General features: G+C 40.6%; 1 protein-coding gene across 7 annotated transcripts in view; it reads right to left on the bottom strand.

The window, feature by feature from the left end:
* Positions 1-22,579, bottom strand: part of PLCE1 (phospholipase C epsilon 1) — a 196,236-nt gene that overhangs the window by 86,426 nt on the left and 87,231 nt on the right. For all 7 annotated transcript variants that reach the window (XM_069980388.1, XM_069980389.1, XM_069980385.1 and 4 more), the window contains exon 4: positions 9,463-9,779. In XM_069980388.1, the coding sequence (XP_069836489.1) occupies positions 9,463-9,779 (317 nt within the window). The remainder of the gene's footprint in view (positions 1-9,462; positions 9,780-22,579) is intronic.

Genomic DNA, 22,579 nt, shown 5'->3' on the forward strand with positions numbered 1-22,579 from the left:
GGGAGGGGAGTATACAGCAGGCGGAGCATTAGACCTGATATCAGTGATTGAGAATAACTCAGATCCCAGCTGTTCCCCTTATATGCCATAGTCATTAGGAGTCAAGGCATCTAGGTGGTTAGATAGGCGATTCTTCCTAAAACTTATTTACAGAGTAACAGTTAAAATGGCAATTGAAGGCCTAGGCCTGCCACATTAGCACTCCTTGTTAAATACTACTGAGGGCAGGGTGTTCTAGGAGATCTGTCAATGTGCAATACACAAGTATCAAGTGACGGCTTGTTCAATCCATTAAAAGTTTAAAAAATAAATTGGTTTTGTCATCTGTTCAATTTATGGTAAAGATATACCCCTATTGATGTCAATGGTTTAGTCTAACTCTGCACTAAAAGTTATTGTTGACTATATTTAAAAACAATAAAAAATTAGTCAGTGAATCTGCAGGAATTGTGCAACTGTGGATTTTTTATTTATTTATTTATTTATTTTTTAATTCTTGATCTACACTTTTTGAACGGAACAAAATACTAAAATCTACATGATTTGGTGCAGGTGTCACTCTGAACTCTCCCTACAATGAAACGATTGTCATAAGAAATATGGTATGAGGATGCACAGTATAGGTGGAAATGGGGGTAAAGGAAGTGATTGCTACAGCCAATCCCTGCTTTACAGTATTATGGACGAGGCCAATGATTGGTGACAGCTATCGCATTTATGTACAGTGTGCCGTACAGGAAAGACCAGTAGAGACCTGAAGACCACCCGGGTATTGGCACTGGAGCGGCAGGGGATTATAGGGGTGACTGATGTATTTTTTTTTCTTTTGATATTATAACATTTCCTGCTGCCAGTGTAATATATCTCCTGGACAATCCCATCTAACATCATTCTGGAAGAAGACAACTCAAGGCCTTATATGAGCAGGTGACACTACACACATTAAAAATGCATTAGATGCCAACTTCCTAATGCTAATACACCGGAGGAACATTTATTTTTTATCCTGAACGGTTATGTTTAAACACAGCAGTGCTAAATCTAGGCTATAAAAGAGATCTCAATTCCAAGTTGAAAGTTTGCTTGCCATCTAACAGCCAGGACAGTTTACATATACTGTGTAACTGAGAATGGTCTTCTGCTGCCTGACAAGCACAATCTGAAAGCGCTTATTGATTTGTCTTTGCATATTTCAGGAAGCTTGCAATGGAATCCCTCAGAGAAGTGGCATCACACGGCACATTAGCAGGAACAGACAGCCTCTGGAAAACTTTCTTTCTCTGTTATAGTATAAGGGGGGAAAAAAACGGAAACCTGTTCGTGTTTACCATTCTGCGCGCTGACAGAGACTATGCATATGCTGCACTGGGCTGGACGTAAGCAAGAACCTACACTGTTTCCTTATTAAGTCACATAGTCGTCTTGTCACTAACCGTATAGTAACCCTAAAGTTAGACAGATTAAACTGTTTCCTATCTGATCTACATAGAATCAAGTCATTCTTTTCAGATGTAAAACAAACTAAACTACTTATGAAAATATTAAAACTGTTTTGAACCAGTGAAACGGTAATAGATAAATGGGTATATCCACTGCAAAATATAGCGCAAACATGGAACATAGGCTGGACGATCATTGTATTGAAAAGGTGTACATTCACATTTAATGCAGTACTGTCATTTTGTACAAACGTTTGACATGCCATAGTGTGTACTGCACCAGGTCTCAATGCTGAAACCCTTTGCAATCTTGAGGTACAGCCAGAAAAAGTGCCCAGCAGTGCGCTCCACTCTCTACTGGCCAGTCACCCAGTTGGAATGAAAGCAGGAGACAGGCTTTATAGACTGTAATGAAGTCAGACTTCTGAAACCAGTTGGATGCAGAGGTCAGCTGGGGAGTGGGACGTGCTTTAGCATTTCACCTGACTATAACTCCAGATAGCAGTGGGTCTCAGGACTGAAACCTAGTACAATACAAAAACTTTTCAGATATCTGGACAACATGCTTGATAAAGACCCCTACGGTCAAAAATGGTTGCATTTTCTGTACCTGATTATGTTAAATAAACACTTGCTTTGATTCACTATGGAAGCTGTTAGACTCTTCAATTTTTCAAGTCAATCTTTGAGTTACATTGGGATAGTAGGTTTTCCAGCATGCATACACACATTACTGTCTTCGAGTCGCTTTGGACCGCTTTCCTTAGTGCTGCCGGACTTTTGATTGTTTGGTAACATCTGGACAGATAACAGTATTGCTTTAAAATTTATAAGAACAACAATTTTGACATTTTTTTATACAGCGTCAACATACTCCGTAGCGCTATAGATAAAAGATACAGCTAACGTTCAGAAGTGATGAATGCCCATTTAAAGCAAATTTTACTGGTGTTCTCCCACAAAACTGCATCCCCATCTATCAGCTGTGCAGAGAGTATAGCTGCAGTTCCCTGCACAGCTGGGTGGCCAGGGGCACAATACTAGACCAGCACTGCTGCCTTTTTTCTCAGGATCAGTGGTGGGGTGATCACTGGGACCCCAATTAAGTGATGCCAGGGGCAGGTTCAGCCAGCTATAGTATAAAGTGTATGTGGACACCTTTATCACTGCTGATATCTCTGAAACCTCTGATCCCATTTTAGGTGGTTTTAGTATCATTACACTGTCCATAGAGTTTCATATATACATGCATTTACCTTATTTTGTCTACAAAATTGTGTATACGGCTCTTACTACATGACTATCATCTATCTATCTATAATAAACTTTATATTAGTTAAAAAAAGGCCTTCTGTGTTGAACCAGAGGAAGGCAAAGGACACTTTGGAAGATGACACCAATTGTCCCATAATAGAGATAATATTCTTCCTGACTCTAATATAGATTTTTAATAGGGGCATGATGGTAGTAAGACATATTCCAATTCAAATCTATTGGTGAGACCTCAAAAGGGCCCTCTACGATCAGACATATCCCCTTTCAATAGGAGAGATAATAACTGTCTATAGTGGTAAGATCCCTTTAACACACATAAGCAAATTAAATTCATCTACTGAGAAGAAAATCAGTTTATGCTTGTAGAGAAAAGTGAGTAGTATCTTAATGGACATACAAGCATGCTTGGTCCCCAGGACAGAGCTTTTAGAATGTGTTACCTCCATCCACACACCATCTTTCTGTCCGCTGTCCCACCTTCCACAATCACTGGGGTTCTTAAAGTCTTTGTGCACATCATATATATTTCTTCTATCTCAATTATCTGTCCCATATACATATGTCCCTATACATATTGCGTCAGCAATGTTCAGATACCTCATACAGAATGAATGGATCACTGGCTGTGCGCATCATAATTTAAGGGTAAAATCTTCATTCTTCAATAACATGATCTGTGGAGATCCCAACAGTCAGACCCCAATCAATCAGCTTTATCCCTGTGGATAGGATGTAACTTCTGGACACGGGATTGGCCCTTTAAATTATTTTCAAATCCATACCTTATATTTCAGGATGTTCTTGTCTGCCCACTATAAATAATAGGCTTTGGTTACATTATATAATTAGAAGCAGTGAAAAATAAGCTGTATCCTTTGGGTACAGCTTGTACCGAGATGTTGCAGACAGTCACAGAAACTCCAATTACAATGAAAAAGTATTCTTTCCCTGTACAGAAATAATGAACAATACCAAAAACTATTTACTCATACAGATTTCAAGGACATGATGGCCTTATGTAATAACAGCTTTAGTTATATATAGCAGCTAAGTATACTTTGTGTATTGCTATGGTTTTTCAAACAAAATCTTTATAATGAATCTGTAATTTTAAATCTAGACTAATTGTTTGTTAGAGAAAAGACCAGATCCCTCCATCTCTTATTGAAATTCATACATTTTATTATAGCAAATCTTTCAAAGATTTGCTACAATAAAATGTATGAATTTTAAAAGAGCTGAAGGGATCTGGTCTTTTTTCTTGTGAATACCCCGGCTATTACAATATTTGCCGAATCTGACAGATATCTGTGTAATAAAGACAACGAAAATCAGCCGATCATTGTTTTTCAATGTGTTTAAAAAGTATTGGCTGCCGAACGTGCAACGCAATGGGTTATAGCATTGAGCAACCTACTGCTGATGACAGGGTAAAGTAAAATAATAAAGATTATCCTTACCTGTCCAAGCTCCCCAGTGTCCTCCTGGCTTTTCCCTGACCACCAAAGCTGTCGCTCATCTGCTGCCAATCACCAACCACGGTGCTGTCCTTTCTCGGCCAGTGATTGGTTGAGCAGTGTGTCATTGCACAGACAAGTTTAGAAGCTTCAACGGCAGCTGCGGTGAATAGGCAGTAGGAAAGCGGGGAGCGTGGACAGGTAAGTATATATTTTATTACTTTCTATATACACCTTGCTGCATGATCATCAAACCATTTAATAGGCTTTGCTAGATTGGCACTCGCTTAATGCATCAATCAGGCCATGTAATACGGCCCTATCCCACATTACCAGGTATTAGATACTATATACTGACCAAAGAGTGGGCATACATGTAACAGGCCCATGTTAAAACACATTTTGCTGGCTAAATAGATGATGGCTCTGAATGTAGAATTGCCATCTATTATCTCAGAGCTAAGAGTATGGCTACCAAAAGTTATTGTACAGACAACAATAAAAGATAAATTATCTACCATAGATTATTCTGGGTATAAGCTTCAGTGGTTTGATCAACTTCTTTATAAAACTAACATTGTGTAAATTACAATATACTGTAAATACTCATATTATAATAAAATATTATTTTAAAGAAAAAAGTTTCCATTTCAATGAATCGCACTTAAGTATTTATGATGAATTGAATGGAAAAAGTCAAGAAATGCAATTTTTCCTCTTAATGTAGGAAACTTAGCAAAGTCATTAGATGGAGAGTTTCCAACACTGCTGAATTTAAATGTCATTGATTCTCGGACATCCATAACCTAAAATGCTACACATTCTAATGTACAGTATAAAGAGAATGTAAAAGACAAAGTTTGGCCCTATGGCAGTCATGCTCTTTAGCATTTTTCATGGAACATTGATACATTAGGCTGAATGCCTATGTCTTTTTTGTTTGCTTCTTATTGCTTAGAACAATTGCTGTAAAAAAAAAACCTCCAACCTCCAGCTATGTATTGGAGTTCTGTCATCCTGAAATTCACCCAGACTCCTTCAACGTAAATACAGTTGAGACTTTTTTTTTCTTAGAATAGCCAGAAAATCATCAAGCACTCACTAGCTAAGGCCAACAAAAGCATGACTCTATGTTTAAGAATTCTCCAGCTAGTTTATAAACAGGGACATTCAGGAACACTACTCATTTCCAAAGGAAGTGCACACTGATAGCCACTTAATTCTTTAGATAGAAAAAAATGCACATTGCAAATCTTCACCTTAATAATTTTCAGATGGAGAAGAAAAAATATTCTATTAATATCATGATCAAAGGAAATTCTTCTCATAGTACACAAACTATTGTCAGATAGAACCGTGCCATCAGACTGCTCAGCGACTTATCTTATGCATTCACTACAATTTGACCTCAAGAAATTTAGCGGCCATAGATAAAAACAGAAATGTATCTAGTGCTTGTGACTTCTGCCTTATTGGTTGCAAATTTCCACTGCAGCGATGTCTGTTGGGTATGAGTAATATAGTATCACATGTGGCTAGCACACCCAAGGCACCCAACGCGATGCTCTGATCCAGTCCACCAGATTAAGTGCCATGGGTTTTGTTAGCAGTCCTCTGCTCTGTCTCAGAGGGGAATCTTAAGCAGAAGAGATTAGACTTAAAGGAGAAGTCCAGCAAAAATGTTTATTAGGGTGCCTTCACACCTACCGGATCCACAGCGGATCTCACTTCTGTGGATTCGAAGCGAGAACCGCTGCGGATCCGGTATCAATTCACCCCTATGATAGCACATATTCCCAGCGGGATTAACATCCCACTGTGAATCTGTGCTTTAACTCCCTGGTGGCCGGGATGGGGGGGATGTGCCCGGCGGCGGGGCTGCGGGCACCAGGGAGTTAAAGCACATATTCACAGCGGGATGTTAATCCCTCTGCGAATATGTGCCATGATAGGGGTGAATTGATACCGGATCCGCAGCGGTTCTCGTTTCGAATCCGCAGAAGTGAGATCCGCTGTGGATCCGGTAGATGTGAAGGCACCCTTAAAGTATTGTATTGCCCTCCAAAAGTCATACAAATCACCAATATACTTATTCTGGGAAATGCTTATAAAGTTATTTTTTCCCTGCACTTACTACTGCATCAAGGCTTCGCTTCCTGGATAAAATGGTGATGTCACGACCCGACTCCCAGTGCTGTGCGGGCTGTGGCTGCTGAAAAGGATGATGGCAGAGGGACACTGAGGGACACAGGGCACTGGAGGTACACTGAGAATCCCTCTGCCATCATCCTCTCCTGCAGCCGAGATTGATGATTTTTTAAAATTATATTTTAGAAAAAATATAAAGTGATCAAAAAATTGTCTCTTACACGAATATGATCCCAATAAAAACTGAAAAGATCACGGTGTAAAAAAAATGACACCCCAATCAGCCCTGTAGGGGGGAAAATAAAACCACTATGGCTCTTAGAAGGCGGGGAGGAACTTTGCATTAATTTGACCCGGACATTCGGGCACCAATGGGCTCGGTCATGAAGGGGTTAAAGAGGACTTGTGGTCAGTAAAGAAAAAAAAAATGAATTATTTTGTAGCCTCTGGTATCCTGATTCCAACACTTTCTCGATCTTGTGACTATGCTTCTCCACTCCAGAGATATAGGGGTGTTTCTATTTGGTTATCTATCTGCACCTTTCCTAATATTCTGATGGGCAGGAACTTCAAAATAGGGTGTGAATGCTAGGCTTGTGGAGGTGTGAGCCTCATATTCAGACCTCCTGAATGGAGTTCACACCCTTTGAAAAAAAAGAGACTAAAGCTGGACTTCCTGTTTAGTCCCTTTTTTTAACCAGCACACGACAAAAAAGCTGCCTTCAGGAGACTGGACCTGGATACTAGTAAGTACAAGCTTTGTTTTACAGCATTAGAACTATACAAAAAAATGTAAATTGCAAACTTGCTTTATTTCACATCCCCTGCTGATTTACATTTTGAAAGTTATATAGGACAGCGACACTTTAATGGAGCAATACTTTTTCTTTATTAGTTTCTATAAGGAATTAATGTGTAGGGTACTTTACAATGTGCTCTTTGCCTTTTCTAAATCATTTGCTAGAGTCAGAGAGGCTTGTAAGCCTATTTTGCAGATGAACCCTATGTCACTTGTTTCTGATTATGATTACAAGAAATATAGCCAGATATAGAGCACTGCCAAATACAACAGAGTATGGGCGGCCATGTACAGTATACATTATGTATTTGTGAATGGTTTTGAATGCTCTAGCTCAAAGTAGAAGGCTTATGTAATCACATTTTTGCCAACAAATCCCACATACTATGGAATGCATCTACTTCTAAGCCGATACAGCGCAGATGTGTCATATATAATGAAGTCATCAATTTAGGCTTACTTGCCCATATTCACAGGTGGCAAACGTCTGTGATCTCCTTACATTTGCAGTAACTGAAATGTAACCAATCTAATTATGCATAGTTAAGATTGGAGGGCGTTTGGTGAAGACCACACACAAAAACAGATAGCAAGTCTCCCGGAATCTGGCAACCATCACCTGCTGCCCATAACAGCATTGTCTCAAAGGAATCCCTTATTATTATTATTATTTTTAGTTCTAAGTGCTCTTGATTCTAGGGCTCTGTACATATGATTAGGAGTTAACACACTGATCGTAACACAATATCAAGCAAACATAAATAAAGTAAATGACAGACCGGTACATAGGAAAAGAGGACCCTGCAGGTAATACATGATGTAATATTGGGATGAGAATAAGAAACCTCTGCACATGTGTCAAACTGGACGTATCAAACTAATATAAACTAATATGTTTACCTATGAGCACTCGTGACTATTCACATCTTGAAATTAACTATATAAAACAGTCATTTCAGTTATATGATCAGTATATAGATCTGTTTAGATCGTTCAGTTTTACCACATTTTTGTTGTTGTTTTTTCCATTCTGCAAAAATGACACCATACAACGTGCAGTACTGTGAAACAAACACATGTCAACATGCCCAATTTTATGACCACAGTCAATAACCTTATTATTCCTTTTTAAATTATTGCGGTCCTAAGGGACCTAGAGAAAATCAATCTAGTCTGTGAGATCACAGTATCATACACGCCATTATGCTGGAAGCTTTTCTTAAAAAACATAATATTGCACGTTATGGTGATCCGTTGATCCAGGGATTATTCTGATTGCCATTGGAGTCAGGAATTTTCTCTCTGTGATGGGGCAATTGTCATCTGCCTCATAGGGATTTTTGCCTTCCTCTGGATCAACACAGTAGGGTTTTCCTAGGTTGAACCTGACGAACGCTTGTCTTCTTTCAACGTTATTAACTATGTTACATCCACATTGGGGGCATTTTTCAGATCCTCGGTCACAGATTCCCCCATAATGGAGTTAAAGAATGGTCCAGCAGTCAGCACATTCTTCTTGTCAAAACTACAGAATCTGACATGGCCCATTATAAGTCATTGGGGTTTGTTGTGCAGTGATAGTTTTTTTGCTTTTGTGATGGGACAGAAGATGTACACGAGCATCTGCTAGGTCAGCACTCATTTACTAAGCAATTACACAGGCGATTAGCAGGTTGCACGGACATCGTTAGTGATGCCTGTGCAGCCCTTGCCTTTAGTGTAAAATAATAAAGCATTAACTTACCTTACCATGTTCCCTGGTGTCCTCAGGCCTTTCCCGGTCTCTGCAGCTCTGCTCGGCCGCCAACTGCTCAGTCAATCACTAGAGACCGGAGCAGAGCTGCAGAGACCGGGAAAGGCTTGAGGACACCGAAGAACATGGTAAGGTAAGTTAATACTTTATTATTTTATACTACAATCACCAGCCGTTGACCCCGCATCGCTATTACACGTAGCGATGCACGTCCAACGATTTTAGGCCTGGACCTAAAGAAATGATCAGCCGATGATTTTTTCATCGGCCAATAATTCTCTCTATTACACAGAGCAATAATCGGCCTGATTGGGCCAATTATTCCTCTGTGTAATAGGACCCTTAGTCAGATTTACTAGCTAGAAAGCATACAATGCTATTTCAACCACTATCTAAGCCATTCACATGAGATTATGATCTGCCAGGATGAGACATATTAAGACAAATATCAGACAAAATGGCCAAAATGTGTAATTGTGTCTGACTTCTATTGTTCATGTATTGGTAACTGAATAATGAAGATCACATAAGGAAAATTGAGGTTTGTCAAATGCAACTATTGAAGATAGAAAAAGGTAGATGAAGACTAACCTCATTGAATCTCGCCACAAGCCCTTCTACAGTGTTATGTTCTCCATTCTTCATCGCCAAGAGAGACGATGACAAAGATGTCTTGATGTCTGGAAAGTTGGTGACATATTCACAACTTCCGAGGTCTTTAGTCAAGAAGCAGAGGTAATCAATAGGCAACACTTTCCGATAAATTTCCTGTTCTTGATCGGTTAGAATGCTTGCAATCTCTTCTGGGAACTGAATGAGATGTTGAAGATCCACCAACTCTTTGCTCAGTCCAAGTGCACTAGCTGTCGGGGAATTTAATGCTGCCATTGTGGAACAGGGCTGGCGTTCTAAAACGAAACAACACAACAAAAGGGTAAGTGCTTGTGCTATACAATCATTTATAACTAAGCTTAACCAGTGCTTTCATTATGACATAATTGCAGGGTGATATATATATATATATATATATATATATATATATATATATATATGTATATACTGTTTATATCTAATCCATCAGTAAAATGCTATTTCCATATAAATATTAGGTGGGACGTGTGTATTTTACATTCAAGCAACTTGTGTGTTCATTGTAACTGAACAAAGAAAATTGGAAGAAAACATAAACAATCCTAATATTTAAATGCAAAGCAAACAAGTTTGGATAAAATCAGGTGTATTAAACTCAAGCGTAAAAGCATAGAGGTGTCTTGATCAAAGGATATAAATATAGTTTGTACTGAATCTCTGTTCTCCAAATTTGCATATAGTGCCCATTGTATATGTGAAGCCACGTTTTCATGACTCAATAATATTTTTTTATGGATTGCACCAGGAATGTTACATTAGACAAATCACTTCCTATAGATCTAATCTAATAGTTTGTCTATACAATACATTACAAAAAGGCTGAAACAGACCCCAAGGAGGAGTGGCAATGTCTTCTGCCCTCCCTTTACCACTCCCCCACAGCAATGCTCCAGACAGCGGAGAGACATGGCCTCCGCTACCCCTCCCATCAATCACACCTTTGCCCATCTGCCCCTCCATGTCTCTTGTAATATGTGCCAATGTTTTTTTTCACAGCACACTCACATGTAATACAATCTACAGCACGCACACTTTATATTTTTAACATTTTATTTTTCTATTACATTCCCCCTCTCATGCACTGACAGAGATAAGCGAACATGTTCGTAAAAGTTAGTATGAACATAACGATAATTGTTCATGTTCGCGATCACGAACAATTTGTTCGATGATCGGAATGCTTATAACGATCATTTACAAACATATTCGAACTCGGAACGTTAATCTCGCGATGTAGGCAACTGCGCAATTTACGGTATGCACCTGATAATCTGTACGCATGTGTGTAACTCTAGAATGAAATGTACGCAAACTGTATGCAACTGATAATCTGTACACATTTGCATAGATCAAAATGTACGCTTCTACTGTATGTTTGTTATTTGTTCTTGAATGTTCGGCAAACACGAAACAATCATTTTATTTTTTATGTTTGTGTTCGGGATCCAAACTGAACATCAGGATGTTTGATCACTACTGCTCCTTCCCCTCTCTCTTACTTGTTCTTGGTACTTTTTTTTGAGCCAAGTACCTCGAAACACGTTATACAGTATTTTGAGACCTAATAAAAACTTGCCATGAACCTCTACGTGATATGAATCCAGTCCTGGTTCCATGGCGTGATGTTATGCTGAGCTATTATCCCCACGCAGATGGTAGCCTCTCTCTATAATCTAACCAACAGGCTTTACAGGTTACTGTGTCTTTTACACAACACATACATTGAGTACACTACCAATAGGGGTTGTTGCACCCCAAAATTACACATTTGTCTTACATGCTATCCCATGAAGCCCTCTGCTCTTTTGTTTCCTTTATAGCCTTGCACTCTTACGGAATTATTATGAACATCCTGCCCTTTCACCTCAACAATTTGTCCATCCTTAAAATTCATCACTTTTAATCTAAAATTCATCACTTTTAATCTTGGAAGTTTAGATAACGTATTCTCTGTACAACTGGATTAACGTTGAGTGCTGAGAGTATTATTTTGCTGCTTATGCCACCATAATCTTTTATGGCTCCCGACCACCCTGGTATAATTCTAAGCGGTTCATAGCTCACATCTTGTCCATAAGAAAACTTTGCAATCCTATGTAAGGCTCAAATAATGCAGTCTATATGCATACAAAATATTTAAATCAAAACCAAGAAGAAAAACAAACAAATGCAAGACCAAAATATGGAAAGAATGTTGTCTTTTATTGATATATCAAAAAAATTAATTTAGTTAAAATACATATAAAGGGAGCTGGAGCAAATACAAATCCCCAACAGAAGGGTGGATATAAATAGGTTACATTATATAAGGTGCTGAATCACATAATAAATAACAATAAGAAAACTTTGCCAACTAATGATCTAATGTTGGGTGCTTGGATGTAATAACAAACTGCTAGAAATGATCAAAGGGAACGAGCCTCCATAGATGAGGAATGGACAAAGCGCTCTAAACTTAAGGAGGCAGTTCTATCAATCCAGGAGTCAAATGCAATGTACATACAGCAAAAACCGATCACATGGACAAGAATAGTGAACAAAGTCTATACAGCACAAGCGCAATCCCTGAAGGCTCCAAGGGTTAATGGCTCCGGCCAAGCCTCCTGCTCATTAACCAGACTGCAGATGTTAATTAAACAAAACAGGAGATCTCTCCGATAATACAGTGAAATCCACCTAAGCCAAAGCTTACCAGCAAAGCAGCTTTTGTGTCGCTATGGTATGAAATCAACAAATCCCATAACAACCCAACCAATAGGCTTAAGTCAATTTCCTGTAACCTCTGAATTATGGTTTTAATGAATAGAAAAATAGGAAACTCCAGGACAAGTTCTATTATCTCACTCATTCTGAATCTCTCCATTTGAGAAAATGTCCTTAATTCAACTTCGCTTTTTTTTTTTTTTACATTTTCATAACCCCACCAGCATGAAAAATGTTATCAATGGGTCAAACACGCACCATACACTACTATAAAGAAATACCTCAATAAATCCACCAAAATAATGACTGTGCACTATGACGGCACTAGAAGAGTGGGCATAACTGGTCCCTCTAGATCAGCATCATTGGAGCATCTTAGGGCCCTATTACACGGGACGATTATTGTGCCATAATAGCTCTCATATTAACCAATCTGCCCCTTTGATTTTTTTCCTCTGCAAAATTAGGCATGTACTGTAATATGCTAATCTGTGGGGAGCTTTATTGTCATGGACCCATGGGCCTCACACACATCTATCTATCACCATATGGTCTCTTTGTACTTTAGGCACTAAAACATTTTATGCATACTTCATGAAGTGTCAAGAGAAAGTGGTTGTAAAATGTGTGAAATGTATTAAAAGATATGCACCCCTTTTGGCTATGTTCCAACAATGTAAAAATGAGGGCAAATCATGATCATTAATACTGGCCGTTATTTGCCCTTATTTTTACAATGAGGGAATACAGCCTTTTTATGCAAAATATTGGTGTATAAGATTGTCAGACATAAGGAAGGAGACATGTATTTAGCATGCATAGGGTGTTATTCCAACTTCTATATTATAGTATATGGTTATTTAAGTATGACGACAACATCTGGCATAGCATGGAAAGTTTTTTTTTACACAATCCAATTTTTGATGTGACGGGTGCAACAAACAGATCTCCTAGTGTTACGTCCTGTGCAATCATGTCCATAAATATAAGAAGGGGGAGTAGATGTACCTATCTATTTCTGCAGTGGTATGGACAGAACATGTAACCCTGGGGGACTTGCTTAAAGGGAATCTGTCATCAAGAAACTCAGGTTCCAAAGATGTAAATATCTGTGAACTCACTTTTACTCTCTACAGTACTTAGAAAGATCCATCTCCTGCATTTAAAGGGGTTATCCAGCGCTACAAAAACATGGCCACTTTCTCCCTACTGTTGTCTCTAGATTGGGTGGGGTTAACAAACTCAGTTCCATTGAAGTAAATGGAGCTTAATTGCAGAACACACCTGAACTGGAGACAACAGTAGGGGGAAAAGTGGCCATGTTTTTGTAGCGCTGGATAACCCCTTTAATGCACAGTTCTTATAGAGGACTCCTAGATGTTTTATTAGATACATTACCTGTTAATGAAACTCCATCTTTCTGGTAAAAAAATAAATAAATAAAAACTTTAAATACTTAGATTTTCCTAATGGCGGATGCATGAACCAGAATTTCTTTAAGGGAACCTGTTATCACGTTCATGCGGCCTGAACCAGGAGTCACCAGGGTGGTCCCGCCCAATCAGCTTTAACTGATAGATTTCTGCAGATTACCCAAGTGATTCCAGGTTCGGGAAGCATGAAAATGATGACAGGTTCCCTTTTATGATATAGCTTAAAAAAAAAAAGTATTATACACTGGCCTAAAACTAAGCTTATTATAACTAATTTGGCCAAAAAGGTGCACACACAGCTCTTTGTCAAATAACTTAGGCTGGGTTCACACCACATTTTTTCTATTCATTCAACCTATCCATAGTCATTTTTGTTTATAATGAAAGTCAAAGGAAAAACTGATCCAAACGGATGGCACACAATTGCATCCATTTTTGTATCTGTTTTTGCATCCGTTTTTTCCCTAAACCATGAATGTGAACACAGTGTAAACCCAGCCGGAAGAAGAGCACATGGCATCTTGTTCTACTGATTGGTCATGGTCTGAACACACAGACCCTGACTAAGAAAAACTTTTGATATGTCTCTCTGACATGTTAAAAGTTTTTATTATTGGCTGGTATAAATGCTGTAAACTATAATTACTTTTTTTGCAAACTGGTCAGAAGCAAGAACAAGAGCTACTTTAAATTACAAATATGGTGCATGCCATGATTTTAGTAAATGATCCAGTCCAAAGATTATCTCTCAGTCATTCTTATGTCCATGCTTCTAAAAAGTAGGTAGAAACAATCATTTCTGATTTCTCATTATTCTTTAAATATTGTAGTTGGATGTATTAAATTATGTAAGGGCCCTTTTACACAGTCCGTTGTGGGGCCGCAAGTGATGGCTTATCAGAGAGATCACCAGGCCACACAAACGATTGAATAATTAAATAGACTGTTATCGACTGCACATCTCCTGTTTTACAAAAGATCAAATCAGCCAACGAGTGAGCAAACATCAGTCGATCGCTGGCCCTTTAACTCAGGCCGATTATTGGGTAAATTGGCATTTCTAGGAACATTCGGTAAATGAGGAGGCATAACAGCGCTCAGCTCTCCAGGGGCTGGGAAAAGTCTCTGACTCTTTGCAACGGACAATAAAAGTATTATGGATATATGAAAGGATATTATAATTATATGAAGGGTACCAGGTGTCTCTTTGACCTAACACCTATCTAAGAGTGTCAGCAGTTTCGAACATGAATTACAGCTGACAGATAAAATTGAAATTCTCTTTTTGCTGCTGGATCCCTGCTATTGGGGTTCCATTGCTTTAACTGAAAGACAGCTGGATGGCAGTTAAATGGTTAATTATTGCAATGAAGTGATCAATTACTGCACTCAAATGACGCATTTACATTGCATTTTCATTGCAATATTGCATTTGTGAAAGCAGCCTCACAATGTCCTCCAGGATTAAAGGAGAAGTCCGATGTTTTAATTTGACTGCTAGCAGGGGCAGGGGGGAACATAATAAGCAACAACTACTTACCTCTCCCCGTGACCATGAATTGCTGTGTCAGAAGGCCCGGGAACCCCGCTGGAAGGCATTTTCCCCCGAGTTATGATGACATCACAACATGCCCCATCAGCCAGCCAGTAAGCGACTGCAGCGGTATCCTGCCCCAGTCACTGACTGGCTGAGCTGAGCATCCATCAACCAGGTTGTGACGTAGAAGAGCTGGAGAATGCCGACAGGTGCCCTGGAGTGGGACACAATGCAGCGTAGACAAGGAGAGCAGTAAATATGTATTCTTTATTATGTTCCTTCCACCCCCTGCCCAAAGTAAATTTTTGTTCCACCGACGGACTTCTCCTTTAAAGCAACTCTGTACCCACAATCTGTCCCCCCCCCCCCCCCCCAAACCACTTGTACCTTCAGATAGCTGCTTTTAATCCAAGATCTGTTCTGGGGTCCGTTCAGCAGGGTTATTTAGTTATTGTCCTAAAAAATAACTTTTAATCCAGCAGCGCTGTGTCTAACGGCCGGGCTTACATTTGTATATGCATCTCTGTCCTTCCTCATCATTAGGAATGATCCAGGAACATTTACTGCTGTTTGAGCTTTGCACAGGTGTATTAACGATCCAGCCCATGTTCATTATACACACAGGTGGGGAATAGGAAGCAATCTGTCTGGAGCATTCCTAATGATGAGGAGGGTGGGGAGAAAGGACAGAGAGGGTGTGCCAGCCTAATGCATATACAAATGTAAGCCCCGGCCGTTAGACACAGCACTGCCGGATTAAAAGTTGTTTTTATGACAATAACTGTATCCCCTGCCGAACGGACCCCAGGACAGATCTTGGATTAAAAGCAGCTATCTGAAGGTACAAGTGGTTTGGGGGGGGTCAGATTGTGGGTACAGAGTCGCTTTAATGTGTGAAACATCGTACTGCAACTCAGATCCATCTATTTAAAAACATAAAACAAGAAACATCCTAGGAACAGATATGTTGCTTTCTTTTGTTGTTTTTTTTTATTATGAACAAATGTTAACAAAAGATTACATACTAAGTGGAGAAGGTTTAGGGAAACGATACAAAAAAAAAAATCTGTGGGTATTCAGGGCATGCTGTGAACCATGCTCTGTTCTACTGTTTCCCTGTGGATTTTACCCCTTGTATTGAAACGTAAAATCTATGAAATCAATATTATATTCTTGCTGAATTGAGGTGGTTAGAGGCAGAGTTACTAAGGATTGTTCTGCCTTGTGAACAAAGCCTACGCTGTTCTATGTGCCCTCATACAGCTATTTTACCATTTTATACTCTGACCATTTTAATAGCTTAGCCTGGTTTCAAACACGGCAGTCTTTTTTTTTTAAACTGCAACTGCAGATTTTAAAGTGACTGTCCCACCAGGCCCAGGCTGAAGCACTGGAGGCGGGCCGACCCACCCTTATTGGGAGGAAACCCTAGCCCCTCTATGATAGGGTTCAATTGATTCTAATGGAGTCACATCATGGAGGGGCTGGAGTTTCTTCCCACTAAGGGTGAGTCGGCCCGCCTCCAGTGCTTCAGCCTGATGGTACAGTCGCTTTAGGCCAAAGCCAGAAGTGGATCTGACAGGTAGAAGACATATGTACTTCTTTTATTTTACCCATTACTTTAAATTCACTTCTAGTTTTGGCTTAAAGCAAATGTACCACTAGTAGATCGCTTTTTTTTTTGTCTTTTACATGAACAGGTCAGCACGGGCATGCCAGTGCAGCGGTCCTTTTGTTGAACTGCTGCCCGCACGGCTCCAGTCTATTACTGAGCATCACCCGTGCATAAAGCACTCGAGACAGGCCCGCCGACCCCCAGTGTGACGATCTCTCCTCTGTTACAATCAATGGAGCCACGGCAAAGAGGGAAGGGGGTTTCGTCACACAGGGGGCCAGCGGGCCCACCTCCAGTGTCTCAAGCTGGCTGGTGCTCAGGAAGAGACTGATGAACCAGGCGGAGATTCAAAAAAAGGATTGCGGCACTGGCATCTTCATGCTGGATCCAGTCTGTTCATGTGAAAAACAAAAAACTGCAATGGCAGTTTTTAAAAAAAAACTGCCATGTGAATCCAGTCTTCAGCTGGTTTCACACTGCCTTAAAATCTAGGAAAAACAACAAGAAAAACACTGCAGCATTTTTTGTTGTTGTTGTTTTGCAAAAATGCCAGCAGCCAGATGTAAGCTGGAGGTCAATGTTAGTTTATGATCTGCCTTACACACGTCGTGTTATTGGTGGCATTTTTCTCTCATTTCTGGCATTTTTGAGGCATGCTGACTGTGTGGGGTTTTTTTTTCTCCCATAGACTTCAATAGGATTGTTCTGGTTATCTCAAAAACGCCATTGCTGTGCATATGTTTGTGGGGTTTTTTTGTAATTTTTTGCCACCTTTTGTGGTCCAGCAGCTAGGTCATGTGATGGCAGAGGGAAAAAAGTTCAGCACACAAAAATGCCTCAACCACAAAAAAGGACAATAACACAAAGTCAAAAAAGCTATACAAAATGCCAGAAAAAAACGCAAATCCATGAAAAAAAAAAAAAAGTCACACGCCACATTGGCGGTTTTTAACTTGGCCTGAAAAACACCAGACAAAGTGTGTGTGGGAGCACCCTCAGCACAATCACCATAACACTTCATATACATGCTAGGCCACTTTCCCATGGTGGTCATAAAATAGCAATCCATTGCACTATATTTTATTCAGTGTGTTGGTGCCACTCCTATTCTTGGCTAATAAATACTGATGAGAGATGCAGACCAGAATGCTACAGTCTGAATGCGGTCTTAAATTAATGGCCCAATTTGAGATAAATTTATGACCCCTGTATACTAGAAGACGGCTCGCCAGCACTTGTTTCCTTTATTGGTTACTTTAAACAAATGATGCCTCTCGTTCACTATGTCTGCTGGAATAAAAGCAGCTGGGTGGTGAGAAATACAGAGAAGGTTTACATACTGACTCCTTCAAGGAAACTGTAAAGAGGAAAATAGTTGTGTAATGTAACCTGCAGCACAAATCTCTTATTACAGTTACTTCCACTTTATTACACAGTCTTTTACATGATAATGAAAATAAAGGGGGATAACCCCAATAATTAGCAGCACAGAAAGGGATTAATGGCCGCTCCTTTGACAACCCTCCACGAGAGATGCTGACCGTGAACAGTACTTCTTAGATATTAAATTCCAAAAAAGGCATCCGAGCGTGGCCTCACACACAGCCCTCTGAATTCCAGCCAATACCACCATGATTACTAGAATTCCTTTCTCCTCACTGGACAAAGCAATGCAAATACATTTTCATTCAGTTTCTTGAAAGTTAAATATAGCCATGTGTGCTCAATGCTACAGAAATAGATTCCCATCTAATATTTAGTCTTATCGCTATGTATGTCTGTATGTATGCAGCGACGAACAGTGATGGCGAAGACGACTTCAATGGCAATAAATCTAGTCCAATATACACTTAAAGGGGACTTGTCATCACTTTCATGCTGCCTGAAGCACAAGTTGTCAGGGTGGTCCCAGTGGCCGGCTGTGATTAATAGAGCTCTGCGTATACCCAAACAGGGAAATTTATATTTGTGGTTCAGATATCATTAGAGGTTCCTTTTAATGCTTACAAATACATATATGTGACACATAAGCCACACACTGGAACTATGTACAAGTATGCCTCACTTGGAACTATTAGTTTACACCCCAACACATATGCTACTTGACCGTGTGACTGGCTTTGGGACCTCCGCCAGTTACAGCGGAGACCCCCCCCCCCCGTTACAAATCAGGGTATAGTGCCTGTCCCAGCTGATGGACTGACCGCTCAGCCAATCAGTGAATGAAGCGGCATCCCACCTCAATCACTGACTGACTGAGAGGCCAATGACATGTCATATCAACAGGTGATAGCTACATCCAATCACTGACTGCAGCAGACACCTTCTAGAGTGATCCCCTGCATTTTTCCTGACATTCTGCCATGCGAATACCAACAGGGGACACTGAAGCAATGGGGCTGAAGGACAGGAGATCTCAACACGTTTTCTTCTTTTAAAGCGAACGTACCATCACAGACATTGACTTTTTTTCTGCGCCCCCCCATGTGACAATAACCCTTCCCTTTGGTGACGCGTCTCCATTAGAATCAAGCACAAATGCGTCACAGAGGGAAGGGGTGCTCAACCTGAAAATAGAACAGAGCCAGTGGCGTAGCTACCATAGAAGCAGGGTAGGCAGTTGCTATGGGGCCCATTCAGGAGGGGGGCCCGGGGGGGGGGGTAGTCTGCTCCTGCATCTATGTATTTAACCATAAGCTCCTAATAGGCCCTTACAGGTAAAAACAGGGGACTGTCATATCAAGCAGTAATTGGCCCTCTGCTCTGCCAGTCACTCTTGTGGCTACTGCAGACAGGATTCTGCCTATGGGTGATATTGGTCAGGTCTGGTGTGACAGTGTTATCCAGTCACAGTATGGTGGTATTGGTCAGATCTGGTATGGCAATGTTATCCAGTCGCAGTATGGTGGTATTGGTCAGGTCTGGTATGGCGGTGTTATCCAGTCACAGTATGGCGGTATTGGTCAGGTCTGATATGGCAATGTTATCCAGTCGCAGTATGGTGGTATTGGTCAGGTCTGGTATGGTGGTGCTATCCCATCACAGTATGGCGGTATTGGTCAGGTCTGGTATGGCAATGTTATCCAGTCGCAGTATGGCGGTATTGGTCAGGTCTGGTATGGTGGTGTTATCCCATCACAGTATGGCGGTATTGGTCAGGTCTGGTATGACAGTGTTATCCAGTGGCAGTATGGCGGTATTGGTCAGGTCTGGTGTGGTGGTGTTATCCAGTCACAGTTTGGCGGTATTGGTCAGGTCTGGTATGACAGTGTTATTCAGTCACAGTATGGCGGTATTGGTCAGGTCTGGTATGGCAGTGTTATCCAGTCACAGTATGGTGGTATTGGTCAGGTCTGGTATGGTGGTGCTATCCCATCACAGTATGGCGGTATTGGTCAGGTCTGGTATGGCAATGTTATCCAGTCGCAGTATGGCGGTATTGGTCAGGTCTGGTATGGTGGTGTTATCCCATCACAGTATGGCGGTATTGGTCAGGTCTGGTATGACAGTGTTATCCAGTGGCAGTATGGCGGTATTGGTCAGGTCTGGTGTGGTGGTGTTATCCAGTCACAGTTTGGCGGTATTGGTCAGGTCTGGTATGACAGTGTTATTCAGTCACAGTATGGCGGTATTGGTCAGGTCTGGTATGGCAGTGTTATCCAGTCACAGTATGGTGGTATTGGTCAGGTCTGGTATGGCAGTGTTATCCAGTCACAGTATGGTGGTATTGGTCAGGTCTGGTATGGCGGTGTTATCCAGTCACAGTGGGGCGGTATAGGTCTGGTATGGTGGTGTTATCCAGTCACAGTATGGCGGTATTGGTCAGGTCTGGTGTGACGCCTGGAGCTATTACCTACCATTCTACCCATCCTGTGGTAAGAATTCCTTCAGACAATATGCAGGCTGCTCTAATCATTGATACAATGTGGAAATTTGTTTATGTTTTGAGCAGTTATAAACCATGAAAAACGCCAATTCAGACAGTGTTTCTACATGTAGAGAAATGCATGTGGCCGTAACCAGACTCCCCCGCGCTCCCTAAAATGGGACGTCTTCAGGTTTAGTGCCTAGGGCAGCAGCAGCTGGTAATAAGGGCCTGCTCACATACATAACTTCAGTGCTGCTCTGTGATCCAGCATGTTGGTAAAAAAATAAAAACTAACATTATTTTAAGGTCTGTTACACTGTCCACACCCACTCTGCTCTCTGGCGCTACTGTATCTTTAGGCTGCCCCCACCTCCTCCAGAATATTTGATAGCAGACTCACGCAGCAGATGATAACCCAGCCGTCAATTAATCTGGAGGAGGCGGGCACTGGCCTGAAGACAATCAGTGTAATCAGAGAAACAGATTTGGCCAAAATAAAGAATGTGATTTTCTGTTGTTTTTTTACCAACAGGCCGGATCACAAAGCAGCGCTGATGGTATGTATGCGATGCTCGTGTGACTACTGGAAATTGGCAGCACAGACATATGCATATCTGTCATGTCTGTGATGTCAGTCCCCTTAATGACAGCAGATGGCAGTATCACTGAGTAATGCTGCCACCTAGTGGACACAATATAGTTATTGAGAACAAATCATTATTGAGAACAAACGTGCTATAGAACTGATTTGAAGGGATATTTGAAGGGAGTTTAACAGGGGGCAGTAAAATAAAAAAATTAAAAATGGAAACTTTCCTTCCTGTCCCATTTCCCCACCACTCATGCCTGCTGCTTCCTCCGATGCAACAACCCTGTAGAAAATGCCCACTCAGAAGCTCACTAACCAAAGTGGGTCACCACTTTTAAGACATTGGCTGAGCGGGAATTTCCTGTACCTGCAGTGTTGGTCAGTATAAGCAGGAAGAAGCAGAGAGCTGTAGCAACTGGGTGCCATCAAAACAGTGGCACAGGATTGGGGCTGTGAGTATGCATAGGTTTTAATGCACCCAGACCCTATTAAGGTGAACTTTTTACAGTTGTGCACATGAAAAACTGTGAAGGGATGAAACACAGTTTAGCCCCTTTATTCTTGAAGAGGGTTTTTTTTGGCTCAGGATAGGTCATCAATCGTTGTATGGCAGGGGGGGCAGATGTCAGCTGTTCAGTGCTCGTACTACACAGTGAATGGGGTAGAAGCAGTCGGCTCAGTTCACTCTGTAGTGGTCTGTTTAATTCAGCTTTGCTCCTGTTCATTTGAATAGTAAGAAGATGTAACCCCATGAATCACAATGTTATGGCATATCCTAGCAATATCCTCTAATTTAAATAAAATAAGAATGTACTTACCTATATTGCCCAGTATGGCATCTCTTGAATTACACGAGCCATTTGCCTATATCTATTTAGGATGCCTATATCTAAAGTATATAGGATGAAGCTTGATCAGTCAGAACCTCAACCTGTTGCTCAGTATTAGATGTGAGCTCGTGTAATAAGTCAGCCAGCTGTCAGTATGTAGAAGTAGCCACTACTGTTAGATTCCGTATTGTAATATGGATAGTCTGGGGCAAGTCTGTTAAAGGGAATGTATCGTGAGAAAATTACCAGTTGTTTATTTCTAAGTTTCTTTGTTTAACATATTTTTTTTTTAAATAATTTATTTTTCTTATTCTCCATCTAAATACCTATATGATAAAAAGAGCCAGAAGTCTTGCAATTTTTAATATGGTTATCAAGTCTAATATCAAGCTAATACTTTCTATTCTGCCTCTGATGACAAAAGGAGTCGGCTGCTGGAAAGTGATTTGTAAGAAAATACAGCAAAAGTTGACACCAGTAGA

This window comes from Dendropsophus ebraccatus, chromosome 8 (assembly GCF_027789765.1).
Source record: "Dendropsophus ebraccatus isolate aDenEbr1 chromosome 8, aDenEbr1.pat, whole genome shotgun sequence".
NCBI classification, from domain to species: domain Eukaryota; kingdom Metazoa; phylum Chordata; class Amphibia; order Anura; family Hylidae; genus Dendropsophus; species Dendropsophus ebraccatus.